Genomic DNA, 24,131 nt, shown 5'->3' with positions numbered 1-24,131 from the left:
GACGCCCTCGTCTGAGCTCCCCTGACAGCCACCCGCCCCGCTCCAGCTTTTCCACTCAATGCAGGTGTTTTCGAAGTGAAAGTAAGTCTAACAATTGAAATTTTAAATGTAATAATTATTGTACGCATTTATTTTCTAGCGGAATTTGATCTCACGCCCCTATACCTGGATCACACCGTCAGGAACCTCGAGTTCATTAACGAATTTTTGAGGAGGGTTGATTTCTCATCTCCCCATTTTACAGAACAGAAAACTAAGGCTCAGGTGGAGGAGGTGTGCCCCAGTCTCCACGAGAGACGACATGATGCTGTGACCACTGCTTTAATTCCTACAGGGCTGCATTGATGCCTCACCTCCAGCTTTTACCCAGAAAAATACGCCGAGGCTGAGGTTCGAACCTACCACACTGGAGCGGCGTCGCCTGTGGGAGAACCGAGAGAACCGAGAAGACGGGAGCTAGGAGTTCGGCGACCGGTCCCCGACCGAGACGGCCTGTGGCCACTAGGGGGAGGCGAGCGCTCCTCAGTGGGGTGAAGGCCGCGGGCGGTGCGCATGCGCTTTCGTCCGGAGGGAGGCGGCCTTGCACGCTGTGGGTGAAGGGCGCAGACGGTGGCCCAGAGTGCACAAGGCGGCGGACGGTGGCCGACGAGGTCCGACATGAATCATGTGGAGCGTTGCGCTTCGTTCCTCCGGTGTACCCTGGTGCGGGTGGCCGTGCGGAGCTACCTGCCCTGGGGGCTGCTGTCCTCCACGCTGGTGGGCTCCGTCCTCAAGGAGGTCTCCCCGCTGCCCGAGACCTACTTCAGCAACAAGCGCAACGTCCTCAACGTGTGAGTGCGCCCCGGGTCCTCTCATGTCCCCGCCATAGCCGATCCGCTGTCGCCTCGTCCCGAGAGCTGAGGGTTAGCTGCTCTGATGGACCAGTCATAGGGAGGGGAAGTCCTCCCAGTCATGACAGCGTCTGCACTAGTGTCTCGACCGAGGGACCCGGGATAGCTGGTGTCACTAGCAGTTCGTCTCTGCACACTCAAACACGACAACCTGAGCTCCACAGGGCAGGAAGTGGCGAGCAGGGTTGTGTGTGTATGTGTTTATGCAGGATGGCAGGGCGGGAAGGGGGGCGACCCAGCTTGTGTCGCTGCTCCCCTCTACTCCCCTCCCCTTGGAGTTAGGCGTTGGCCCCTGGCCTGGGGGAGGTGCCACTTACCTCTCTCCTGCCTGTGTCACTCTCCATTCCTCCACCCTAAGTCCCATCCCCGCAGCTGGTGACAGTCCCATCACCACCTGTGGAAGACCTGTTCCCCCACACCACCCCACCCCTACCCCTTTGAGAGCCTTGTCCCAGCCCAGGGCACGGCCGGTACTCCAAGGTAATCGCGGAGCAGCGGCACCCTCAGCCTATGACCTTTCTCCTGGAGTCCTTGGACCTTGTCAGCCATTCAGAGTTCATGGCAGTGGCCCAGGAAGGCGATCCCAGCTGCGCTCTTTGCAACATCTCCTTAACTCCACCCACTCACTCCTTTTTATTCTTTTTTTTAACGATTTTATTTATTTATTTTTAAACAGAGGGGAAGGGAGGCAGAGAGAGAGGGAGAGAAATATCAGTGGTTTGCCTCTCCTTACGCCCCCAACCTGGGACCTGGCCGGCAGCCCAGGCATATGCCCTGACAGGGGATGGGGATCAAAATGGGACACAGGTTTTCGGGAGGATGCCCAACCCACTGAGCCACACCAGCCAGGACTCTCTCTCTTTCTTTTTTTATCTCCTAGATTTTAATTTTATTGCAAAAAACACTGTTGCAAGCAGGGAAACTCTGAAAGATGAAAGCTCTTCCTTGATGTGGGCCTAGATTCTTCAGAATTACAGGGTCCAGCAGCATCTCCCCAAATCAACCCAACTCCGGTTATGGACTTAAAACCCTGGTGTCTCTCACCAGCACCTTTATCAGATACCCAACAGTTCTTGGCTCTGGCAAGATCTTCGCCTATTCATCTCAGGGAAGAATTTTAGGACATGCCCTCAGGTGGTGCCCGAGAAACCTTTCGAGCCCAGGAAAGGTTATTCTGTCCTTGGTACACCTTCCTTACCCACCAGGCAAGCTGGGCTAAAGATAGATTATGAGAGTGGTAGTAGCCCCAAGTCGCTTGCAGCTGGCCCCCAGGTCAGCCACCGTTGATGAGCACAGGAGGGGCAGAGAAGGCAGCTGCTACTTTATCTGGCCTGGATGAGTACGGGAGCCAAGCAGCCTGGCAGGCAAGCCAGTCCCTGTTGTATGCCAGTAGCTGGGGATTCTGGCATTTTGTTCCTGGCCTGTGTGCTAATTCATGGAAAGGAACGAGTGAATCATGGGTCCTGGCAGGGGTTTAAAAAACCATTTGGTTCCCTCTATTCTATTTACCAGCCGAGGAAACAGGCCTAGAGAAGTGCGGTAACAAATGAAGCGCGAGTCAGAATTTGAGTCTAGGTCTTCCAGCGCGAAGTCAGGCTCTTTTCCGAGATCATTTTCTGCCCTGTAGGAAAGAGTCATGGTGTAGAAAAGGCATGGGCTTTGAGACTCGCCAAACCTTGGCTTAATCTGTGTTGAGTGTGGCCCTGGGCAAGTTATTAAATGGTCCCTTCCTCCCATGTCCCCTCTCTTCACTTCTGCCTTCCTCCTCTGCCAGGTATTTTGTCAAACTGGCCTGGGCCTGGACCTTCTGTCTCCTCCTGCCTTTCATTGCCCTCACCAACTATCACCTGACAGGCAAGGCCATCCTGGTCCTGCAACGTTTGTTCACCCTGCTCGTGGGCACGGCCATCTGGTACGTCTGCACAGCCATCTTCTCCAGCGTGGAGCACTACACGGGCAGCTGCTACCAGTCGCCCGCCCTGGAGGGCATCAGGAAGGAGCACCTGAGCAAGCAGCAGTGCCTCAGCGCCGGCGGCTTTTGGCATGGCTTCGACATCTCTGGCCACTGCTTCCTGCTGGCCTTCTGCACCCTCATGATTGTGGAGGAGATGGCTGTGCTGCACGAGGTGAAGACGGACCGGAGCCACCACCTCCACAACACCATCACCACGCTGGTCGTCGCCCTGGGCTTGCTGACCTTCATCTGGTTGTGGATGTTTCTCTGCACTACCGTTTACTTCCACAACTGGTTCCAGAAAGTGTGCGGCACCGTGTTCGGCTTGCTGGGTTGGTACGGGACGTACAGATGTTGGTATCTGAAATCTTTTTCCCCGGGACTGCCTCCCCAGGGCTCCAGCGCGCCTCTGAAGCAAGACAGTCACAAGAAATAAAAGGGGAAACAAAAGGAGTGACCGTAGGACAATGGCTAATCCATTTTTATGTGTTTTCTTAGTTATTTGACTAAATTATTGACCCCCCCCTCGGAGAGGAGGCTTACCAGGCAGTTTTGGTAGGTGCGGTAGAGCGTGTGGAGCTCAGTCCCCGCTGTTCTTGGCAGCGTCACTCTGTGTCACAAGCACCACCGCTTCTAGTTTGGCACTTTTTGTCCCGGCAATACTTGACCTTGATCCGGACTGTCCCCTTTGTCCCCAGAGGGCAAGGCTAAGGCTCAGTGAGAGGACAGAATCGGGGAGGCCAGGGCCTCAGCTTCCTCTGCTGCCATCGTTCTCTCCTTGATTCTAATTGGTTTTTTGTTTGTTTTAATGGTTGTTAATGCTGTTATTTAACAGTATTTCCCTCTGGTAAAAACAACCAACTGTTGCCTGAAAGCCACTCTGTGGTTTTAGTGTTGGTGTCGTCCATGGAATGTTAACCGTTACACCTGACTTGTGATCAGCTACCAGAACAGTTCACAGGGTGCTTGTGTGAGTGAATGTCGGGTGCTTTTCCGGTAATGAACAGTGATAAGTTTCCATCTGTCTATTGTTTACTGGTGATAGGAGCAATAAGGTTACATTTTTTTCCTTCCAATTTGAATGAGTGCTTTATGGTTTTTAGTAACTGTAGCATTTGTTGTTTGTCGACAAAACTGAAAAGAACTCACATCTCCACTGTTGCACTTTGGCACATGTGTAGGTTGCTTTGAGGGTTTTTTTTTTAGAACACTAACTTACTTTTTATAAACCAAAGTCTTGGCTGATGGTATTAAATTCCACCTCGTGGGGCTATTTGTAAGAAGCTTTCCTCGCCACATGTCCTCAGTATAGACTGACCAGTATTTCGGAGAGGTCTCCTGTGGCCCAAGGCGTTTTTACCTTTTGAATAAGATGATAAGTCAGAAGTGAAGGAAAATGTTCTCCATTGCCTTTGATGGCGAGAAACTTAACTGTTTGAAAAGATGTCCTTATCACTTGGCCCCACCCTCTTATCTGCACCACCATCAAAGGCAAAACAAACCTGGGCCTATTCTCCTGGCCCTGAAATCACCTTTTTTGTCCCCTTTGTGGCCCTTCTCAGTTTCCCACGTGTCATTTTGTGATCTTTGCTGGGAGGGGCTAGAAATCCCACACCTCCCCCCAACACAGGCACAGTTACATCCCTTGTGATAAGATACCCCCTCCCCTCTCCAGACTGTTTCCTTAAGCCTTTCGAACTGAGCCCCTTGCATTTTGGATAATCGTCCTCGAAGCTTCTTTGATGCCCCCTGCTCCCCCTACCCTCCACCACCCCACAGTTAAGCCTGAGAATAGCGTGAACTGATAAATACTCCTTAACTTCACTGGCTTCACTCAAGTTTAGGTCAGTAGGGGCTTGAGCTCTGGAAAACCTTCAGGGTAAATTGTATTTCATATACTGATGTATTTAAAATATGTAGTTCATACCCCCTTTGTATGCAGTTACCTTGGGAGAGGTGAGTTACCTTGTACCCAAAGAAGGTAGCAGACACCCCAGCAATGAGATTTCGGAGGGGCCACCCTGGTGCTTTGTAAGCATTGGCAAAAGGCAATGGCCCCACGAGATTTTTTGGCCCTCTGGAGTGGGAGTGGGGTGGAAGTGGGGGTGGGAAGTAGATGGCAGGGGCTTGTGGAAGGGATTGAAATCTCCAAAGTTGCATGTTCAACACCAAAGGCAGCAGGCACGGGGTGACTCCAGAAGTTCATTTCTCATACTTCAGTCTCTCCGTTTTTCTCACCTGGGTCTGATTCAAGCTCAGCATCCACTTAACTGCAGAGAGTGTCTGTTACCGAGCCTTGTACATTGATTAGTCTCCCGCTGCTTCCTGTCCATCCTTAGCACCCATGCCTTCCCCTTGGGAGCAGGCCCTCTGTCCCTGTGCGCGACGGTTTGGCGGAGCCGGGTTCGGGCTTGGGCAAACCTGAGTTGTGGGTTCCGATCCGGGTACCACCACCACCACCCTGACCGTGGGCGCGCTTCATTTTCCTCGTTTGTAACATGGAAGTGATGCTCTAGGATGAAAGGAGACGAAGCATGTAACATGCCCAGCAGAGGTAAAGCCCCCACCCCTTTTTCTTGACTGAGCCCTTTAAAACTTTCTGGCTCCTCCAGAGAAGGCAGGGGAATTAAGATCGTTTGGGTGCCACTTGGGGTCTCTGTTTCCTGCTGAAATGGCCGTGTGGTGTCTTTTGGAAAGTGTCGTCCCCAGGCCCATCCGAGGCCGGCTGTGATCACAGGGTGCTGCTGTGCTTTGTTGCCTTTCTTTGTCGGGTTCATTCACCGACGCCTGGTCTTCCATGTGCATCTGTCACAGTCTGAGCACCAGATTGTATTTAGAGAATGGCTCTTGCCACTGTTATGTATACGCAGATTGTGTGTGTAAACAAGCAAATTAAGTAAACTGGAGATAATGAAATCCCACATCCCAGCCTTTTGTGTGTTCCTTTCTAATCCCCCCGAAGGAGGTTTACAACCGATAGAGCTCCGCCCACTTTACGAGGCACGAGTTCTTTCCTGAGCCACTCGTTACATGTAAGGTATTTTTTTTCTCCTGTAAACTAAATATGTGTGCAGCGCTATATTTCTTAGCATGACTGGCTCCTTCCCTCCGCCATATCTGGGTCTTGGAGTCCTGGTGTCTGGATCGACCAGATTTGGAAGCAGTTTTCTTGGCAGAAGAAGAGTGACACTGAAGAGCAGTCACGAAGTTCACTCAGATGAGGTCATCTTTGAAAATGGCTCCGAGTCCTGGAGGCCTAGACACAGCGGAAGGCTTCTTGTGCCTTTTAGGGCCCACTCATTTGCCAGCCCGACCTGCTGGGGACCCCCAGGGAGTGCTTGTCGAAAGTTCACCGGCTCCAGGATTAGAATCCCCTCCCACAGCGAGACTTTCCCTGTTCAGGTTCCGTCAGCAGCAGCGAACCTTGGTGGGCTGTACGCCAGGAGCTGGGAAGGATGATAGATGCTTTGCCTCGTGGGGTTTGTGATCCAAAGTAAGTCCCTTCAGAGCCTAAGGTGTGTGCTGGGGTGGCAAAGATAAATTTGATACACTTCTCCATTCGAGACATTTTCACCATAAAGTGTTCTGCGTGCTGGTAAAAGTCAGGGCAGGAGGACAAAGAGCTGGGGACCACCAGCTGCCCTGGGAAAGTAGGGGTTATTTTCAGAGAACGTAACAATTCTTTTGGGTCTTGGAGGATGAGGAGGAGTATAAGCAGTTAGGCAGAGAAGGGCATCCTGGGAAGTGAGAACAGCACGCCCAAGGACACAGACAGGCCGCCGCGATTTCCATCCAACTGTCCCTTCTCCAGAAAACTAACTTTCCCGTTGTTTTCGGAATCAGTGGAGACTGAGGAAGGAACTGACAGGACTGTCAGCGGACATCACGGAGGTGCCCCACTGTCCTAAAGAGCACCCCCTGGCTGCGAGCTGGACTCCGCCACTGCTTCCTTCTCTGTGTGACCCTGAGCCAGTCACCCAGCGTCTCTGGGTCTCAGTTTCCTTGTCTGGTAATAGACGGTGGTGGAATGAATCACCTTACCAGCTCTTCTACTCTGGTCTGTTTCTCTGTGCTGTTTGATGAAAAGCTCTTCCCAAGCTGGTTCTGACTTTTATTTTAGGAAACAACATGAAAAGAAACTCCCCCTCACAGGCGAGGTGGCAGCTGTTTTCCCGGTGAGAGCAGGAGGAGCTGTTCTTCGGGTGCCCTTTATCACACCCCTCGTTCTGCATCAGCGGCGTGTGGTGCAGACCTGATTGCATGGGCTCAGGTGCACTTACTGGGCGGAACTTGGTTCCCAGAGGGCTGAACTACAGCAGAAGTCTTTTTAAAAAGTCTCCCAAACCAAACGTCTCTGACAGCTATACAGGAGAACATATGTTCTGTTAAGAAGAACTCTGTGCAGTAGAGTCATCTTCAGAAATTGCCCCAGAAGCCCCTTACACAGCCTCTGGCAAGTTTTAACGTTGAACACACAGCCCAGAAAACAGGTATTCCCTCCCATATGCTGGGGAGAGGGGGCATGGCAAATGGGCACGCCCCGTTTTTTTTTCAGAACTTAGTATTTTGTTTTACATTTTTATTATTATTTTTTATCCTCACCTGAGGACATGCTTAGAGGGAAAGGAGGGGAAGAGAGAGAAGGAGAGAAACATCAATTAGTTGCCTCTTGCATGCACCCTGACTGGGAACAGAACCTGGAGCCCAACCCACGACCTTTCCACTCACAGGACAATGCTCACACTAGCCAGAGAGGTACCACCTGTTTTGGTGGTAACTTAGTACCGTCCAAACTGGAACTGCGCAGACCCATCAATCTCAGTCTGGGGATTGGGGCCATAGAAATGCTTGTAGAAATGGGCTAAAATAAGTACAAAGATTCCATTCCGGCTTTTGGTTACAGTGGAAAATTGTCAAGACCCCAAATGCCAATCCATTAAATAAATCATGGTACCTCTGTGTGAGCAGCATAATGCAGTCACTATGAATAATAAATGACGCTATAGTTAGAGTGGATTTGAAGGCAGAAACACTCGGTTTTGTGCCATGTAACCTACAGCTGTGTGCCCTTGATCGAGTCAGTCTCTCTGAGCCTCTGTTTCTGGAGTGTAAATGGAGGTGATTCCGCATTCACTGCCCAAGAGCTGAGGGGCATCGGGTGACCCGGGCACTGTGCTCGGCACAGCATTAAGTCGGGCACCGGGGCTCCAGGGGTTTACAGTCTAGCTGGGCGCAGACAACGAAATGAGCGACTCCAAACAGGGTGCTGGGCTCAGCAGCACAGCACTCCCCAAAACACCCCAACATCGTCACAGCTCAGGCGGAGGTGACTGATTACACAGAGCACTCAGCAGAGCTGAGGGGTGGGCGGTTAGCATGCACTCCAGCCGGGCTGCCTGGGTTCTAATTCGGACTCTGCCACACTCATTGGCTGTGTCACCTTCAACAGTTCCTTGATCTCTCAGCCTCAGGTTCCTCATCTGTAAAATGGGGATAATGTAAGTATTACTTCATAGAGTTGTTGCAAGGCCTAAGTGAATTGATATGTGTAAAGTGTTTAGACAGGACATAGTGAATATAGCAGGTGCTAAGCCATAAAGTGTCTTTCAAAGGTACAGTAAGTCCCTGATGGGTCCTCATTACCATAACCACTTTTAAAACCAGGACAGAGAAAGCTCATACATGTCAGTGTTTTAATGTCAGTCAGCTCAGCAGTAGTTAAAATGTGGTCAGTGAGTGTGGAAGGCCATGTCCCAGTGACCTAGCGTGGGAATGGAGTCCCTAAAACAGCCATCTGGCTTCTGGATTAACTAGGGGGTCCGGGAGGGCAAGACGTGTTTTCCAGGAGAGCCATGGGGTCCTTTTGGCCAAGGCAAAGCAGGTCCCCCTACTGGAGGTGCTGTCCACTTACAGGCAATTTGAGGGCAGCCGGGCCTTGGTTTCCAGGCTGCGCATTTTTTGAGGGGAGCTGAGCTGGAGGCCTTATCATGCAGCCTGGGCTCTTCCCGTCCTCTCTGCCAGGGTGTGGCTGCCTGGGACATGTGTGTCTGAGTGCTCCGGAGGTAAGTAGGCAGGAGGGGGCCTGGGAGCCACCCTGATTGGGATCTTAATTTCTGGAGCAAAGGTGTTCAGGCCTTGCTCAACCAAGCTGCTGTGCCCATTTCCCAATCACTCTTTTCATTTCTTCCTGCCTCTGCTTGCTTTTACTGAGCATGCTGTGTTTGCTGGGTGTCCCCGCGCTGCTGGGGACGGTGCACGGGCGAATGGGTGGGGGTATAAGCTGACTCTCAGCTGGCATTATTGGGCGCATCGCACATGAGCGAGCGGACTGTGCCCACACCCTGCCCACAAACTCCACAGCTGTGTGATCTTAGGTGAATCACTTAGCTTCTCCGGGCTTGTCAGTCGTCTACAAAATGGGGATAATTCTTTCTACCTCACTAGTCTTTGACTGGCTTGATGAACTCTTGGAGGGGAAAATATTTTACAGACTTTAGGATATCAGGCACCTATGAGGGCTGCTTATTGTAGAGATTTATTTTTCCCGAATGAATGGCTCTCAGAATCATGGGCACTGTAACTCCATCAGGTGGTGTCCGCTTTAAAGCAAATCGGCACACTCTCTGGCATTTCTCACTCGGCCCTTGGTTGGGACATGGTCTGTCAGTGACGCCCCCAGAAGCCATCAGCTCTAGTTGGCAGGGCATTTTCGCTTTCTTACTTCACTTTCTTGGGCCTGAGGCGGCCTTTCTGTTCTCTGCTGCCATCTAGTCTGTAGAGGCCTGGATTATCCTGGTTTCCCCATGAGAACTCATCGACGCCCTACACTGACAACATGACGCTGTCCCCAATGAGCAGGAAATAGCAAGTACGCCCCGTGCTTTAGGAAGACCCAGAGTGGTATATAAACCCCGTGGTGTGCAGAAGCCTGGCACCTTGGTGGAGTTCCTAGGGTTCCAGGGGTTAGGAAAGGTCAGGTTATCCCCTCCGATGAAAGGCAGGTTGCTGCTGCTATCCCGAAGAGAAAAGCACACTGGTAGCTCTCTGGATCTGGGAGGCAGGGTAGCCTCATCCCATTCACTGAGTCACCCGTAAGACAGCCAGTCTTGAATGGGTGCCAAAGCAGATTGAGGCTGCAGTGCAGCGTGCGCTGCCGACCGAGTCACGTGACCCAGTCTACCCAGTGGTGCTTAAACTGGCTGTCATGTTTAAACTTGTCTGTATAGAGCCCCCAGCGAGCCCTAATGGGAAAGTCTCAGTGCCCATCCCTAGGACATGGAACAAAGTCATGTCCTCTTCTGCAAATAACAATTGTTATTTTGAAATGTAGTATCTGCCTTGCTGTTGGGCCCTGGTATTGACTGAACACCTGACCTTGAGACACCAAGAGACCGTGCAACCTGAGCTGTGCATCACGAACTGGGTGCCATCTGATCCGTCAGCTGTAAAGCTAGGCATGCACCTCAGCATTCTGTTACCGAGTGGGAGCGAAATCACTCAGGCTGCGTCACCTGTTCCTGCCACATTGCCACCTCTTCCTCAGTCCATACCTAAGACCTTGTGGCAAATCCTTATGATCAACTGATGGAGGAAGGAATAGCTCAGGCCGGGTACCAACCAGAAGTGGGTGGGTGCAGCACTGCAGGGACGCCCTGAAAGGCACTGGAGGAGGAGACTCCTGTCAGTGACCGGAACTTCAGACAGTGCCCTTGGCCCCTCCGTATCTGCAAATTTTGCATCTTACAATTTTGCATCAACGATTTGGAACTAAGGAAGAAATAAGCATCCAACCAGAACAGCAAGAAGGAAAAAGAATGAACAGAAATGAGGATAGTATAAGGAGCCTCTGGGGCATCTCCAAATGTACCAACACCTGAATCATAGGAATACCAGAAAGACAAGAGGAAGAGCAAGAAATTGAAAATTTATTTGAAAAAAATAATGAAAGAAAACTTCCTAATTTGGTAAAGAAAATATACATATCCAGGAAGCACAACATCCCAAGCAAGATGGACTCAAAGAGGACCACACCAAGACACATCATAACTAAAATGCCAAAGATTAAAGACAATGAGAAAATCTTAAAAGAAGCAAGAGAAAAGCAGATAGTAACTACAAAGGAGTTCCCATAAGACTCCTCTGATTTCTCACAAGAAATCCTGCAGGCTGAAAGGAACTGGCAGGAAGTATTCAAACTGATGAAAAGCAAGGACCTACAACCTAGATTACTCTATCAAGCAACACAATCATTTAGAATTGAAGGGCAGGTAAAGTGCTTCCCAGACAAGGTAAAACTAAAGGAGTTCATCAGCACCAAGCCATTATTGCATGCAATGTTAAAGGGACTTACTTCAGAAAAAGAAGATCAAAACTATGAACATTAAAATGGACAACTATCAATAACTGAATCTAAAAACAAATTAAGCAAACAAGCAGAACAGGAACAGAATGATAGATATGAAGATTATTTGGAGGATTATCAGCTGGAAGGGGAAAGGAGCAGTATAGGGGAAAAGGTGCTGGGATTAAGAAGCATAATAGGTAGATACAAAATAGACAGGGAGGTTAAGAATAGTAAAGGGAATGGAGAAGCCGAAGAACTTATATGCATGACCCATGGACATGAACTACGTGTGGAGGAATCTGGAGGGAATGGGGCTACCAGGCAGAGTGGGGCAAAGGGGAAAGATTAGGACAACTGTAGTAGCATAATCAATAAAATATATTTTAAAAATAAACATAAAGAAGATTGATTTAGCTAAAACCATCACTGAGGGCCCAGCTTACGCCACTTCCCATAAGACCCAGCCACCTAGTGGTAGGTCCATTACATTGACCTCTCCCATCATGGAGGGAGCAGCAGTTTGTATATTCTGTATTCCGATTTGTCTTTGACCACAACGTCCATGGACACCTTAGTATTCCATTCAACATGGTTTCTGACCACGTTGATATGGAATTGATAGAATTCCGTATCAAAAGAATTGATATCACAGCAAAAGAAATGAGGCAGTGTGATCCTACCTATGGAATTTTCTGGTCATATCACATATTCTAGTATCTGGAAGCAGCTGGATTTATAAAACACTGAAGCAGCCTGCTGAAGACTCGCTTCCTGAGAGGGCCAGGTGGGAGACGCTGCAACGTTTGAGAGCCGTCTACTCTAGACCGTCACAGTGCTGTTTCTCCACATGCAGAAAACAGGGCTCCGGCGATGCCCAGGTAGAGATGGGAGGGACTGCTTTCACTATTGCACAAAACAACCCCTTCACAAAAATGTTGCTTTCCACTGCTGGAACTTTGGACTTCGATGGCTAGTGATTATAGTTCTCAAGGAAGGAATGTGAGGGAACACACGGATTGACTGAGAAGCTGAGACTGCCACGCAGCCATTTTGAACTCCTCATACCATTGCAACCACAGGCAAAGTGGGTTTCTCTGCTGGCCGGCGCCACAGGCCTGATCACCGAGGGTGCGTCGGGTGCTGCTACAGGGGTGGCGTGGAAGGCGGTGTATGAGAACTAGAGGAGTCTCTGGGTGCCCTGCTGCACTCCACATCCGTGAGTAAAGGATTCATGGCAGACTACCGCAGCCCGAGTCTGAGTTCCTTCATCAGGAAAATACCCCAGCCACGAGGTTCTGGCTGAGGGAAAAGGAACACAGAATAGCTAGTAGAAAAAAACAGATACTATAAATATCATCAATGGCCTTTTGATTGGTCACAGAAATGAGGGCTGGAGCAACTATGAGTAGTTCCTGTTTGTCATGTAAGTGTATCTGCTGTATACGGGAATGCTGGTGATGGCTAAACTGACATTTTTTATCCATCCATCTATCCATCCATCTATCCATCTCTCTTACATTATACTGAGGGGTGCCTGTGATCTCTCGTCAGAGGTGGAAGGAGAAGAGCAGCCAGCATCATCCAGTGATGTTACTGACTGACAGGGATCATGGGTCTCATTTTTGGAGAGAAGGTATATGCGCATTTCAGGAGAGCTGTTGGCCCTGTTAGGATTAAGCGTGCTACTGTTCTTGAGTGGAGTTTAATTATGCGTGGGAAGGGTCTGTGTCGATGTTTGAGTAGCCAGAGGGGTGGACAGTCTCTAAGTATTCTCCCTGTCTTGGCCCTGGGTATTTTTCCTTTTCATCTTAGTGAAAAATTCTAATACATTTTTATAAAATAAATAAAAATATGCCTTATGTTACACAAATTATACTTTTTTGGTTTAATGTTCTTGGGCATTTTAACATATTTTCCCCCTCTGGGAAATTTTTGGGGCAGGTCCCCTGGATGTCCCCTGAAGGTCCATTTACAGGTTAACAGGAGCGAATGGCTGTGAACAGACCCGTAAACTGAGAAGCACTGTGTCCAGCTGAGGGCTTATGTCAACGGCAGTACTTCGCAGTCTCCAGAAACTGCCCCCACATGGAGCACCTTGAGGCCTGAGCCCAGCTCCTGCCAGTGCTCGTGGGGCACCGGGTCTGAACCTCGTGTCGCTATGGCTCTGACCCCCGCCTTTGGAAGTGAGAGCTAGTTGGACAACACGGGTTTACAAACGGAAAGCAAATGCTTCTCCTGGATGCTTTATTGGGGGCTTTCAGTGGTTTCTAAGCATGAGCGGCAGTGACATCCAGACCCTCTCCCAACATGCAAAAGGCACAGGAAAGTGAGACAAGACCAGGGCCGGCAGCACGGGTGCAGAGATCCCCCTGCGTGGCAAGGTGGGGCACGGGAGGTGCCCCACGAGGGATGGGAATGAAGGACATTAAAGGAGATGGCGCTGGCGGAGGCCAGGAGAGGGACTTGAGGGCTCACCCACCCCTGCACTCCGGCCAGGACTGACCTTCTAAGGTGGCGAACATGGCTTTTGCTGGAAGTCCACCTCATGGGGGCGGGGGCTGGGAGGGATCAACTCTGTGGGAAGAAGATGACGGATGCTGCCTTCGGGGATCACTGGTGAGGTGCCAAACCGAACTCACTGACCCCCTCAGGAGGGGAATGAGGGTGTGCTTGTGGCATCGCTCGGTCCTAGTCACGGCCTGGCAGCCGGGCGCCACTGCCTTGGCTTGAGCCGCTGCTGTCTCAGTCCATGTCCAGGAGAAGAGTGAAGTCCCTTCCAATCTTCGGGGGCCTCCCATGGGGTCTCCGGGTCTCTAGCCCCACCCATGGGTACCACTTAGAACAGCTGAGTCTTGATGTTGGCTTTGTCCTGTGGAAGAGTTCCCTGGGCAAGAGGGAAGGGGAGGCGAGGGGTCAGGCCCTCTGAGCCCCCAGCACCTCCCAGAATCTGGGCCCTGGTGGGTGAAATGGCCTGGGACTCACCTCAGATCCTAACCAGTCCCCACAGTTCCATCTTGAGGCCTTGAATCAAAAGAAAAGGCATTCGTGTCTTGTTTCTGTTCTTTCTCTCCCTTAGTAGAGCCGTGGCTTCAACTCACGGCCTTGGCAATGTCTACTTCTAAACTATGGAATGTTTTCACATTGACAATAGAATTACTCCGAACAAGGGGCGGGGAGGGGCTGTCCAAGTGTTCGTGAGACAGTGCATTACTGAGAGCTCACTGGGGTCACACAGCACAGAGACACCGACAGTCAGACACCGAGCCCAGGCCCAGCTTGGCTCTAGATGTATTTTTTCTTGAGGTACCAGTAGGCAAAGTAGCCCATCCCGCCCAGGGAGCCCATGAGGAAGGAGGCCCCAAAGAAAGATGGCGGTTTCCGCTTGACCAGCCGGAATGCATTGGGGATGACGGCCGACAGCAGGGTGGTATGGATGTCGCCGAGGACTTTCCGGAAGGCGAAGCGCTTCTGGACCCTCTCGAAGAAGGACTGCAGGTTGGGCCGGCTGCCATCTTCCCAGTATTTCTTGGACAGTCCCAGGAACTTGAGGCGGTGCAGGGTGGCTCCCAGGAGGACGTCGGCGAGGGTGAAGGCACAGCCACAGAGCCACAGCTCACACTTCTGCCCTAGAGGGAAGACAGAGGGCACAGGGGTGGGAGGAGTCGGCTTCTCCACCCCCACTCACGTACCCCTCTCGCACCGACTCCTCCAGGGGCCGGCTGCCTGTCACGGTGCTTCCCTGGGGTCACTCATGCCCGTGCGGCTTGAGTGATTTTCCCCGTACCCTTGTGTTACCCCTGTCCATTTTTTTCTTTAAATCAACCTAGTTTTTAAGTGCAAGCACTGAGCTTTGGGACTTCAGTATTTAGATACTGGGCAGAAGGAGGAATCAGTGAAGGGCCATGAGAAGGAGTGGCCTGGGGAGGTGGGAGATGGCCCACGAGTGGGTGACATCGTGAAGCCAAGATAAGAAAATGTTCCAAGGAGAAGGGAGCACTCGGCTGAGTTCAAGTGCTGCGGAGAGGTCAAGTAAGAGGAGGCCTGAGAAGGGTGGCTGCAGCTGGCAGGTGGTGTGACCTTGACAAGAGCAGCTGGAGAAGATGCTGACGGTGACAGCCTGGTTGGAAGGAGTTCAAGAGAGAAAGGGAGGTGAAGCACTGGAGATGGCGAGCAAAGGTCTCTCTGTCAAGGTGTTTTGCTGTAGTGGGAAGGATACACTAATAATTTGAGACGGGTCAAGAGTGGTTTTGTAAGCTGGGGCGAAAAAACCAGCATGTGGATGGGAATAATCTAGCAGAGAAGATTTCTTCTTTTTCTCATTTGAATCTAGAGAAGAGAGTGGAGAGAATTACCCATGGGGTGTCCTCAAATGGTTGAACGTGAACAGCATCTAGGAAACAAGGATAGGACTGGCCTCAGCTAGGGTGAGAACAGTCCGTCCTTGGTAACAGAACAGAGTGTGGGACACCACGGTTCACTAAATCTAAGCTGCCGTCAAATGTTCAGACGGCCACCCCGCAGAGGACACGTGATGCCAGCTAAGCTACTGATTGTGAGACACATTCCAGTCTCTCACTAACTGGATAGTTAAGGTGGCACGATTTAACACGAATGCATCTCAGAGTTGGTAACATAGTGTCTGTGTGGACACGAATGCTGGTGGGTAAGTACTCGTGGGGGTCAGAGCTGGAAAAACCTCTCCCTAAAGCCCCCATTTCCTGTCATATAGAAGGAAAGTGACCAATTGAGAGAGGATGTGGGCGAGGCGGTGGGAGGGTTGAGGAGAAAGGCGAAGGTATTAAGTACTCATCTGGAGAGGGGACAGTGGAAGGCTAGGGCAGCAAGAAGGCCACCTAAGGCTGGTGGCCGTGAGGTCAAAGCGAGAGCAGCCAGCACCTCTGCGTGTGTCCAGCCGCATCTGGGCTCACAGGTGCGGGTGCTGAATAGGTGGAGGGCGGCTGAACCAGGCTGGAGGTTTTGCAGTGAGTATGAGGAAATGAGAAAGGTGCAGGCTGGAGAGAGCTCATGGTGACGGCCAAGGAATTACCGCCGGGGAAGGAGGGAGGTGAGCACCAGGGAGTGAGGGGCAGTGCCAGGAGGCAGGATCGATCAGGGTGACGGCCTGGGTGAGGGCGGACAGGTTTGAGAACAGGACCAAGGACAGCCTGGGCCACTCCGAGGTGCAGGGACTGTGCAGTGAGGAGGAGCCAGCACTGGCACAGGGGGAAGAGCGGCCTGCGAGGTGGGAGACAGATGGGAGGGTGTGGTGGCGTCCCTACTCCTCACTAGGATTTGACCAAGTCGGTGCCATTATTATCCCCATTTGACAGATGAGGCAGCGGAGGCACACAGCAAGTGAATGGGAGAGCAGAGTCTGGTGTGAACGTCTGGTTCCAAAGCCTGTGTGTGTAGCCGCTGCATTACATCGCTTCTTCCCACGTGCCGACGAACGCGGGCAGACGCCTGTCTCTCCACGTACACCCGGGCCCCTTTTGATAAGTGCACTCTTTACTTGGGTTTGGGTGCAGATCTATCTATGTGTCCATACCATGTACGGTATGCATGTCTGCTCAAATCCATGCTGCTGATTGTGTATATGGGTGTGAATATCTGCACCCATGGGTGCCTGTGTCCATGCGCTGTGAAGGTCTCTGCGTGTATAAGTGTGTGCCCGCATCCAGTGGCTATTTGCCTGCAGACAGATGTTCACAGGCATGTATGTGTGTGTCACTAAGAATGTCCATGCCTTTGTTCATGTTTGTAGGCAAACAGTGATAACCATGACTACGTGTGTATGGGGACTCATGCAGCTGCCTGGCATGTCTCCAGAGGGCTGACTTCTTCAGCTCCCCCCACCCCTGGTGGTGCGGAGTTCCCTTGGCAATCCCAGCTCCACACGAACCCCATCTTGTGCCCTCCCTGAGTCTGCCAGCCGAATCTGCTGGAGACGCCCACGCTGACCAGTTACTCTTCAAATTCATGACCGCAAAGCCCAAGAGGGCACTTGGCACTGCCTGGGGCCTGCAATAGTTCTCAAGTAGGCTTGCTCCCCATTCCCTGTGGAGAATTACACATCTTCCATCTTGCCTCACCCCTCTCAGTCCTCTCTCAGCTGATGACGTCACCTCATGCTTCATTCAGAAAACGAGAGCCTTCAGACACGGAGGCCCGCACTGCCCACCATGAAGCCCACAAACCCAGGCACGTGCATGTACCTTCTGCCATCTCCTGACACAATGGCAGGTGCAATCCACCTGCTCCCAAGGCCAGGCCCTCTGCACCCATCTGATGCTGCCTGTCTCCCCTCTGCCTTTCTAGATCCACTCTCCTCTCTTCTCTACCCTGCTCTGCAACCAGGGGGATGACTCTGGCTCCAGGGGGCTCGGGCAATGGGGAACAGCGGGAGGAGACAGGAGGGCAGTGAGAGTGAGGTTCTACATCCAAGTTCTATATCCTTCAGGTTCCTCTCTGCAGGTCTAATGCCCTGGCTGTGTCCCCAGAGTGAAAGTCACAGCTTCTGCCAGGTGGCCCTCTCCACGCAGTTTGTCTGTCCACTGTCAGAACCTGCTCCCACCCCTCACGACCTCAGGCCCAGGGTACCACACTTCTCCTTGTGGTTTGTTTCCCTGAAACCTGCCCACATATCTGTGGAAAGTGCCTGTGACAAGCCTTCTTCGCTTATCCAATGTGAGGTCACCCCGTTTCCCACGGGGACCTGCCTGGACCACGCCTCCTCCAGTCCTTTCGTGGGCTTTGCATCACTGGTCCTGCATCATTCCTTTCTCCTTTCCACTGGGTTGTTTCTACCAGCCTAAAAACACACTTTTGTGCCTGCTATTTAAAAATTAACCCTCCCTTCACCCTGTAGCCTTCTTCAGCCCCTACCCATCTCTCTAGTCCCTTCTACAGATAAACTTCTCAAAAGCGCTGTCTACACCTGTTGTCCACACTTCCGCCTGTTCGCGCATCCAGCCTTCTGCCCCCACCTTCCAGTGAAACTGCTCTGGGCAGGGTCACCACCAACAGCCACGGGACAAAATCCACGGGCACTTTCCTATCCTTGTTAACTCAGCCTCCCAGCCCCTTTCTGGGCGCCTGGGTTGCAGGGTCCTCTTACCTCACTGGCCACCCCATCTCGGTCGGGCACACCTGCCCCTCTGCCTCTACCCCTCTCTTAATGCGGGGAAAACTTGGGGCAGGTGTGGTGTTTGAAAATGTGCCCACAGGTTGGTACCCCTCCCTTTGGTGAAGCCCAATTCTCCTCCCCTTAGCTACGGGCTGTATTTGATGACTAGCAACTAAGGAACACAATGTGGCAGAAGTGACAGTGACGTCCGTAAGTCATAAAAGGCACCGTGGCTTCTGCCTCTTCTCCCTCTTTCCTGGATCACTTGTTCAGCAGAAAGGCAGCTGCTCCATTGCAAAGAAACGCAAGCATCCCTGCTGAGATGCCCACGAGGTGAAGAGAAGAGGTCTCCTGCCAATAGCCAGTGGGGAACTGAGCCATCCAGTTTAGAGCCCCGAGGGTGAGCCAGCGTGGAGGCCAGTCCTCCGGCCCAGAAGACCGCAGCCCCAGCCAACAGCCTGACTGCAGCCGGCATCCCACACCCTGAGTTGGAACCGCCCAGGCGAGCTGCCCCAGAGCTCCTACTGCACAGAAAACGTGTGATACGAGAAATGCTGTAGGTCTGAGCTGCTAAGTTCAGGAGCAATCTGTTACACAGCGGTGGATAATGAATACGGCAGATCTCGATCTCTCTTTTTGTCTCAACTCTCTCCTGGACGAAACCATCCAATTCTGTCTTTAACCACCACATATATGCTGGTCCTCTTGGCCATAGCAGGAAATGGTGGCAGGAAATGGTAGCACTCAGTAGCTGGCTCCACTTAGGGGTCTTAACTAGGACGTTATCATACCTCCCAACCCTGGGCTCTGCCCCACAAGGAGAAAAGTGGGCACATTCCCCCTAGGAAGGTTTGAGGGGCCCCCTAGAGGTGAATGAGCCGGAGAGACCATGTGGGCCCAGCCAGTCCGACCTTCAAATCCCATAGCCGCCTCCCCGGGGCCTCTGCTGCCTCCCTCAGCCCCGAGGGGGCTCCAGGACTGCCCACACCTCTCCATCCTGAACAACCCCGGCCACCTGGCCACCGGGCAGTGCAGTGCTGCCTCTTAGAGACCTCGGAACCCAAACAGGGAGTGCGGACAGGAGGTCCTTGGGCGAGGATCCCCTGAGGACTGTGTGTCCACAGCTGCTCTCCAGGGCCAACTCTGGCCCCCGTCCAGGTCGGACCCTGTGTCTCCCCTGACCACACAGCAGCTAGAGTCTGCAGGCACTTCCAACAGCAGCTCGAGAGGCAGCGAGCGTGCTGAGCCCTCACAGGCACTTTCTCACTGACCCTCACGACAGCCCTGAGAGGCGGGTACTCACTTCCCTTTGCAGAACAGAAGAGGCACCGGAGCTGGTGCTTAAGAATGGCTCCAGGGGCCATTCCACCTTTTCTATCTGTGTGACCTTGGGAAGCTTACTGAGCCTCTCTGTGCCTTAATTTTTTTTATCTGTTAAATGGAGTTACTCATATTACCTACGTCCTATGGGATTAAATGGGTTAAAAACCACGAAACGGTAAAAACAGTGCCTAGCACACAGTCAGTGGTGTTAAACACACAGATTGTGATGGGCCACACTGTGACCCTCCAAAATTCCTGTGTGGAAGCCTCAGCCCCAGTGTCTCAGGCAGTGACCGTGTTTGGAGAAAGAGCCTTTAAAGAAGTAAATTAAAACGAGGCCCTTAGGGTCGGCCCCATCCAGCCTGGCTGCTGCAGACACCAGGGCCACGCCCACAGACCACAGACCACGGGCGGAGAAGGCAGGGCAAGTGCAGAGCCTGCTGCCGGCGGAGGGAGAGGCCTCAAAGGAAAAACCTGAAATACGAAACCCACTAAACATCAGCAGAAACCGACACCTCGATCCCGGGCTTCTAGCCTCCAGAACTGTGAGAAAGGAAGTCTCTGGTGTCTGAGTCAGCCAGTCTGTGGTACTTTGTTATGGCAGCCCTAACAAATCGATTGATAAACAGAGAAAACACACCTGAGAATGAAGGTCCCCCAGCGAGAGAACTGGGGAGCTGGGGCTCCGTCTGACCCCAGAGGCCGTTTGGCCCTCGGCACTCTCCTGCAATGGCTCCCTCGGCACCCTCTCAGACACAACACGAGTGAAAACACTCCTCCTTGAGGTACGTGTTATTCTTCCTCTCTCAGCCATACCATCCTTTTTTTCCCCCCCTCTAGAGAGGATTTAAGGCCGTTGGCTTTGGTACAAATGAGAGGGCCCCTGTTGTAGACTCTGGGTCCCTGAGTGTGCCTTGTGTTCAGGGCCTCAGCGGCCAGACGCTAGGAGAGCACTGGGCCCATCAGGAGGGAGCTGTTCTTGCCCCAACTACGCTAGTTACGAGCAGTGTGATCTTGAGCAAGTCACTTGATCTCTCTGAGCCTCAGTTTTCTCATCTGGAGAATGTACATGTCTTTAGCTGTCATATTTTATTGAACTAGTTTGTTCCAGGCACTGCACCGGGTGCTTTTAATTTTTGCAAGAGTACAACACAAGGGCTAAGGGTTTAAGTTGTGTTCTTATCCTGTGTTACAGGAGAGGAAACTAAGGCTCCAGTAGGGGAAGTGACCTGTCCAAGTCACGCAGCACAGGCTGCAAAGCTGGAACTAGAACTCAAATCTGCCTGACTGTAAACTCATCTTTTAGAACATTGTGCTTCTTAATATACACAGTCTATGTGTGTGTGTGTGTGTGTGTGTGTGTGTGTGTGTGTGTGTAGCAGCACACGTTGCATAGGCTCCATAAGTCGTGTAGCTGAACAGACAAGACTTACAGCCTGCCTAAGACAGAGCAATGGGAAGGTCTGGAATGAAATTTGAAAAAGAGCTGTTGCAAAGATGCTTTGTAAAAGGACGAAGGAGCTAGGCGGTGTGGAGAGAGTGCTAGACAAACTGCAGGGGCAAAGATACAGAGGTGGGAATGAAGCTGGACTGCCCAGGGTCCAGAGAAGACAGCCTCTTGAGAACAGAAAGAGTCGAGGTCAGAGACTCTGGGAGAGCCTGGATGTCTGGCTGCAGCACGGAGAGGCCATAATACATCCTCAACCAGGGGAAAGGTCAACATCCCCACCACCACCTCATCATCTTCACCAACCTTTACTGAACACCTACTGTGTGCTAAGTGCTGATCTAAGCACTCTACATGTATTATTTCATGCAGTTTCTCAACATCTCTCTGAGGTAGGTCTTACTATTATCCCCATTGTATAGGTGGAACCTGAGATCCAGGGAGGTGAAGTAGGTGGCCCACTGTCACTCAACTAGTAAGTGGCCAAGCTAGGACTTAAACCTAGGTCTGCCTGACTCCATGGCCCATGACTGTAACCACCTGGGAGGGGTTCTCTGAGATCTTTGGGGGGAAAAGAGGTTGAGACTGGTCAGGGTCAGGGTGGGGAGGGGCGGATGGCACCAGCACCCACCTACCCCAGGTTTGGTACCCACCCTCATTCTCAAGCTTCCTCTTCTCCAGCTCGGCCTCAATCTGGTCCAACACCATGGCCAGCTCCCCGAGGATCTTCTTCAGGTAGTTCACATCATCATGCTCCAGGATCTTGGCCTGGGGGCAGCATAGGCAGAAGCCAGAGGGGCTGAGTTGGCCTCCATAGAACTGAGATGACCAGAGCTCAGCCCAACACCCTTCTGCAAACCCAGCCTCCAAACATCCGCTCAAGAGTATAGGATGCCCCGCGGTGACAACGGACCCTCAGCTGGTGCTCACAGCATTCCGAGAGCTTGGCTATCCTGCCCAGATCCCTGTCATGGGGCTCAACCCTCACACCCCAGCTGCTGGGAGGGCTGGTTGATACTGGTTCATAGCTGTCCCTTCTCCAGAGAATTACTCTTGGCCAATGAGGTGTTGCTCAGAAATACTTGGGAGGTTGCCCACACCCTTCAACCCTTCAACCCCCTGGCCAGAATCTGTAGTCAATGGCTTGTTGATATAAGGATATCAAAGGCTGGTCCCTGGCCTCAAGGTGGACCGACTTTGTGCTCCCTGTTGAGTCAGGTGAACTTGGCCCTTTCTTCTTTTCTATACCCACCCGCCCCCCATTCTTACTGGACTCTCCTCAGAACACTCCCTCAATATCCAAGAACCTCTGTCTAATACATGCTCTGCTTTTAGAGGCACAACTCAAGACATGAGGAAACAGAGGCTCCAAGGGGACAGTGACTTGCCCAAGGTCAAACAGCCAGTAAGTGACAGGAGACACGGGATTGGAAAAGCAAGCCAAAGGATTTCCCATTTCACGTCATCAGCTGATTGTCTACCTAGAACTAGCTCCTCTTCCATGGAAAAGACGACGGGAAAGAGGAAGGAGCAGGCCTGGGAGCACTCACCATGAGTTTCTTCTGTTTAGAAAGGTAGGGCTCAGAGAGCTGGGGCTCCTCTTCATGGTCCAGTTTCATGAGGTCCGTGGTGGCACTGGCTAAATGTCCTGGAGGGAGCAGAGGAAAGGTCCTGTCCTTCTGATACCCAGTGTCACCCCACCCTTTCCCTCACAAACTTGGAGTTGGTCCCATACAATAACAAGGACCAACACTTGTGCAGCCAACACTTAACAGGCACAACAAGCTACGACACAGGAGCGGCTGAGACACCACCCTGCTGCGGACTCAGGATGACCGGAGAGGTGGACATCTAAAGAGACCACTAGTGGCTCAGGATGGTCAGTCTGGGATGAAGAGTGGACAGAGTGCTGTGGGACCCAGAGAGACGTCAAGAAGCCTCTCTGAGGAAGCCACTCTACTCTTGGGGACGAGCAGGAGTTTGTCAGAAATGAATGTAATGCTAAACGTGGAAAAACTCATGCTTCAGGGCGTGCCTCCCCGAAACCCTCTTAGTGTTGAGGAAACACGTTCAGAGGCTAAACAGCAGCCCACACTAGGGAGTGACAAGCTGGTTTTGGAGCTGGGTCTGCCCGGTTCTCAGTCTAGTGCTCACTCACTGTACCCACAAGGAAAAACTTGTTAATTGCAAGAAAAAGTGTAAGAGACATTTGGTGTCTTGAAACTTCTACTTTTGGTGAGGCAACGTCCCTAAAGATTTAGGGACTCAATGACCTGTCTTTTTTTTACTGGCCTTGCTGACAAGAAGGCAAGAGCGACAGAAAGTGGGTCAATGATGGGAATTCAAGCCGGCACCCTAAGAATTATCCTTAATGGGAGAGAGGAAGTGCCCTATAATCTAACTTCAAAAGTCTTTAACTTTGAAAGTCGAATTGTAAACTATGGGTTTTACAAGAGGAGATGGAAATATTAAGTGGGAAAAGATCTTGGGTCTGTTCCCTCACTGGGGCAGGACTATCTGGAATTCTTAGCAAGTTGGGGACACGGTAGGTCAAGTGTGTGGTGGTGCCCCGATCCTGCTTGGTCTCCTCCCCTGGACCCCAGCTGCATTTGGACATCCTCAGGCTTCTGGAAAACATCCTGGCCCCGTCCACCTCATCATGTTTCCTGCTCCTTCCCTGCAGTCTCCTCAGACGGCAGCATCCCCTCACCCTACCCCACGCCCTAAGCCAAGCCAGATGCCTAAGGGTTGTCTCAACCCCTCCTTGTCCCTCCTCCCACACCAAGTCGGTCCCAGGTCCTGTTGTTCTTCCTCCTTATTATTTTTCATATTTACCTTCTCCCTTTCAACCCTCTCACTATCCCCGTTAATCTTTTGCTTGCATGATTTTGACCCCCTCTGTCTGTGTTTTCTCCACTCCAAGCTCTTCTCCCACTTCTGCCAGAGAGACCTTCCTCAAAACACACTTGACCATGCCACTTCCTACTTAAAACCAATCCCAGGCTCCTCTCTGTCCTCAACTGGCCTTGAAAGACCCAGCAGGACCC

General features: G+C 51.8%; 2 protein-coding genes across 8 annotated transcripts in view; one reads left to right on the top strand and one right to left on the bottom strand.

Annotated features, from left to right (window-relative positions):
- The first annotated feature begins 590 nt into the window (after positions 1 to 590).
- FITM2 (fat storage inducing transmembrane protein 2) lies at positions 591 to 5,765 on the top strand. The gene is made up of 2 exons (XM_037164575.2): positions 591 to 830; positions 2,665 to 5,765. The coding sequence occupies exons 1-2, from the start codon at positions 658 to 660 to the stop codon at positions 3,278 to 3,280; spliced, it is 789 nt and encodes a 262-aa protein (XP_037020470.1). The 5' UTR covers positions 591 to 657; the 3' UTR covers positions 3,281 to 5,765.
- A 2,092-nt stretch (positions 5,766 to 7,857) lies between these two features.
- GDAP1L1 (ganglioside induced differentiation associated protein 1 like 1) overlaps positions 7,858 to 24,131 on the bottom strand; it is a 73,105-nt gene continuing 56,831 nt past the window's right edge. For 4 of the 7 annotated variants that reach the window (XM_053671111.1, XM_053671109.1, XM_053671110.1 and 1 more), the window contains 3 exons: positions 22,635 to 22,732; positions 21,738 to 21,852; positions 13,056 to 14,814 (listed from right to left, as the gene is read on the bottom strand). In XM_053671111.1, the coding sequence (XP_053527086.1) occupies positions 14,471 to 14,814; positions 21,738 to 21,852; positions 22,635 to 22,732 (557 nt within the window). In that variant the 3' untranslated portion in view covers positions 13,056 to 14,470. Of the gene's footprint in view, positions 8,325 to 13,054; positions 14,815 to 21,737; positions 21,853 to 22,634; positions 22,733 to 24,131 lie in introns of those variants that run through there. The other 3 variants (XR_008392625.1, XR_008392626.1, XM_053671112.1) reach the window with 3 other exon arrangements.

The sequence above is a fragment of the Artibeus jamaicensis genome, unplaced genomic scaffold, assembly GCF_021234435.1.
Source record: "Artibeus jamaicensis isolate MK-2021 breed Jamaican fruit bat unplaced genomic scaffold, CSHL_Jam_final contig_685, whole genome shotgun sequence".
In the NCBI taxonomy this organism is placed as follows: domain Eukaryota; kingdom Metazoa; phylum Chordata; class Mammalia; order Chiroptera; family Phyllostomidae; genus Artibeus; species Artibeus jamaicensis.
This window is presented reverse-complemented; position numbering and strand designations above follow the sequence as displayed.

Coding starts and splice junctions, on each gene's coding strand:
- FITM2 (XM_037164575.2), top strand. CDS start 658: ATGAATCATGTGGAGCGTTGCGCTTCGTTCCTCCGGTGTACCCTGGTG. Junction 831..2,664: donor AAGCGCAACGTCCTCAACGT/GTGAGTGCGCCC, acceptor CTCCTCTGCCAG/GTATTTTGTCAAACTGGCCT.